Raw genomic sequence first — 3,666 nt, 5'->3', positions numbered from 1 at the left:
CCGGGAAGAGGAGAAACTCCAAAAGGAAAAGGAGGAAAAGCAAAAGGAAGAGAAGATTGCAAAGAAAAAACCCGCTCGCAAACCTATCGTCTTTGACCTGGAACCCGAGAATCATAAAAGGGTTTCTTCCTCACCCCATACAGGAAGAGGTACAGATGGGTTCTTTAACTCGACAATCGGCGGTGGATCTGAGGAAAAGCAAAAGGAAGAGAAGATTGCAAAGGAAAAACCTGCTCGTAAACCTATCGTCTTTGACCTGGAACCCGAGAATCATAAAAGGGTTTCTTCCTCACCCCATACAGGTGGACCTGGCAGTCATATCATCTTCCAAGGTGCAAAGGTTGGAGTTTACACCACAAGGGACTATGACGTCGAGGGTCACGTGACTGTCGACTTGGACGTCCCAAGCAAGTTCCACCGAGTCATATGTGGAGTGGGCGGAAGGACGCTGACGGAAATCACCCGGCAGAGTGGCGTCAGCTTAATAAAGCTCCCATGGCAAATCAACAATAATCTAATCACCATTAGTGGTACCATCGAGCAGGTTCAATTAGCAGCTACCCATATCGATAGGCTTCTGAGGAGACTTCGCTAAATTAATACTTGGATCAGCGAAGGGATGGAAAAAAACTATGACAAACAAAAACCCCCCAAAAATAAAAAAAATCTAAAAAAAATAAAAAAAATCTAAAAAAAAATAAAAAAATCTAAAAAAAAAAAAAAAATCTAAAAAAAATAAAAAAATCTAAAAAAAAATCTAAAAAAAATAAAAAATCTAAAAAAAAATCTAAAAAAAATAAAAAATCTAAAAAAAAAAAAAAATCTTTTCAGTTTATTTTGTGAGGAAAAGGAGATTTAGCCGAGTGTTGCCAGGACCAAACCTTCAAATAATTGTGCTCAACCTATTCAGGACAAGTTCCAGACACCAGTTCCAAAAGTAGATGATGCTTTCCCCCCCCCCCCTCCCTGGATCTTTGGCCTGAATGACTGACTGCCCAGCTAGAAGGAGGAGGCTTGGAAGGACTGTCCAGCTTGAGGGATGCAAGGCTTAAATATCCAGCTCGAGGACAACAGTCTTTGCAGAGGGAAGAAACCTGGCGCGTTCCAGTATGCTATGTACCTTGGTGAACAAGTACAGGACCCTTGTCAAGTGTACAAATGGATCTATTCTGGATCTATTCTTCCGGATACCAACCTTCGGGTGGTTCTGGGGGAATAATCTAGAAGACCAGCTCTGCAGAGGGAACGAGCTAGGCTTCTTTTAGTATGCAGTAGACTTGTCCTTATATGTTGAAGAAGGAAGCTGTGTTTCTTCAAGCGAGGTCTGTCAGAACAGGTGCTCATCCAATGGCTGCAGCAGCTGATGGAGAGGGTTCAAGAAAGGATGGGGGCAGGGCAGCAGAGGAAGTTTTGGTAATGGCAGCACTCGAGATTAAGTTGATGTCCTCACATTCCTATTTTTGTTGGTAAGAGATAATGTATTTTTTTCTAAAGGATTATAATTTTGTGACATTTTTTTTTTTTAGTTTTGTGAAAGGAATAATATATTATTTTTATTTTGAAAGGAATAAATTCTTATTTCCTTTTGTGAAAGGAATGAATTTTTTTTTTTTTTATTTTGTAGAAGGAATATTTTTTTAAGGAATAGTATTTTATTGTTTAGTTTTCTAGGCCGATAATGATGCTTGGCTTAACCGCCCGGCCAATGATGACGCTTGGCTTAACCGCCCAGCACATACTGACGTTTGGCTTAACCGCCCGGCAAATGATGACGCTTGGCTTAACCACCCGGCAAATGATGACGCTTGGCTTCACCGCCCGGCCGATGATGACGCTTGGCTTAACCGCCCGGCCGATGATGACGCTTGGCTTAACCGCCCGGCCGATGATGACGCTTGGCTTAACCGCCCAGCACATACTGACGCTTGGCTTAACGGCCCGACCAATGATGACGCTTGGCTTAGGCCTAACCGCCCGGCCAATGATGACGCTTGGCTTCACCGCCCGGCAAATGATGACGCTTGGCTTCACCGCCCGGCCAATGATGACGCTTGGCTTCACCGCCCGGCAAATGATGACGCTTGGCTTCACCGCCCGGCCGATGATGACGCTTGGCTTAACCGCCCGGCCGATGATGACGCTTGGCTTCACCGCCTGGCAAATGATGACGCTTGGCTTAACCGCCCGGCCAATGATGACGCTTGGCTCCACCGCCCGGCAAATGATGACGCTTGGCTTCACCGCCCGGCCGATGATGACGCTTGGCTTAACCGCCCGGCCAATGATGACGCTTGGCTCCACCGCCCGGCCAATGATGACGCTTGGCTTCACCGCCCGGCCGATGATGACGCTTGGCTTAACCGCCCGGCCAATGATGACGCTTGGCTTCACCGCCCGGCAAATGATGACGCTTGGCTTCACCGCCCGGCCGATGATGACGCTTGGCTTAACCGCCCGGCCAATGATGACGCTTGGCTTCACCGCCCGGCCAATGATGACGCTTGGCTTCACCGCCCGGCCGATGATGACGCTTGGCTTAACCGCCCGGCCAATGATGACGCTTGGCTTAACCGCCCGGCATATGATGACGCTTGGCTTAACCGCCTGGCCGATGATGACGCTTGGCTTAACCGCCCGGCCAATGATGACGCTTGGCTTCACCGCCCGGCATATGATGACGCTTGGCTTCACCGCCCGGCCGATGATGACGCTTGGCTTAACCGCCCGGCCAATGATGACGCTTGGCTTCACCGCCCGGCCAATGATGACGCTTGGCTTCACCGCCCGGCCGATGATGACGCTTGGCTTAACCGCCCGGCCAATGATGACGCTTGGCTTAACCGCCCGGCCAATGATGACGCTTGGCTTAACCGCCTGGCCGATGATGACGCTTGGCTTAACCGCCCGGCCGATGATGACGCTTGGCTTAACCGCCCGGCCAATGATGACGCTTGGCTTCACCGCCCGGCAAATGATGACGCTTGGCTTCACCGCCCGGCCAATGATGACGCTTGGCTTAACCGCCCGGCCAATGATGACGCTTGGCTTAACCGCCCGGCCAATGATGACGCTTGGCTTAACCGCCTGGCTGATGATGACGCTTGGCTTAACCGCCCGGCCAATGATGACGCTTGGCTTAACCGCCCGGCCAATGGTGACGCTTGGCTTAACCGCCTGGCTGATGATGACGCTTGGCTTAACCGCCCGGCCGATGATGACGCTTGGCTTAACCGCCCGGCCGATGTTGACGCTTGGCTTCACCGCCCGGCCAATGATGACGCTTGGCTTAACCGCCCGGCAAATGATGACGCTTGGCTTAACCGCCCGGCCAATGATGACGCTTGGCTTAACCGCCCGGCCAATGATGACGCTTGGCTTAACCGCCCGGCCAATGATGACGCTTGGCTTAACCGCCTGGCTGATGATGACGCTTGGCTTAACCGCCCGGCCGATGATGACGCTTGGCTTCACCGCCCGGCCAATGATGACGCTTGGCTTAACCGCCCGGCCAATGATGACGCTTGGCTTAACCGCCCGGCCAATGATGACGCTTGGCTTAACCGCCTGGCTGATGATGACGCTTGGCTTAACCGCCCGGCCGATGATGACGCTTGGCTTAACTGCCCGGCCGATGATGACGCATGGCTTAACCGCCTGGCTGATGAT

The 3,666-nt window shown here is 51.1% G+C and overlaps 1 protein-coding gene across 1 annotated transcript in view; it reads left to right on the top strand.

The window, feature by feature from the left end:
• Positions 1–595, top strand: part of LOC137616190 (testis-specific gene 10 protein-like) — a 2,178-nt gene extending 1,583 nt beyond the window's left edge. Inside the window, exon 2 of the mRNA XM_068345840.1 lies at positions 1–595. This exon is cut by the window's left edge and continues 227 nt beyond it. Within this exon, the coding sequence (XP_068201941.1) occupies positions 1–595 (595 nt within the window).
• The last annotated feature ends 3,071 nt before the right edge of the window (positions 596–3,666 follow it).

Source organism: Palaemon carinicauda, chromosome 2 (genome assembly GCF_036898095.1).
Source record: "Palaemon carinicauda isolate YSFRI2023 chromosome 2, ASM3689809v2, whole genome shotgun sequence".
In the NCBI taxonomy this organism is placed as follows: Eukaryota; Metazoa; Arthropoda; class Malacostraca; order Decapoda; family Palaemonidae; genus Palaemon; species Palaemon carinicauda.
The sequence above is the reverse complement of the archived record's forward strand: the minus strand, read 5'-3'. Positions and strand labels throughout refer to the sequence as shown.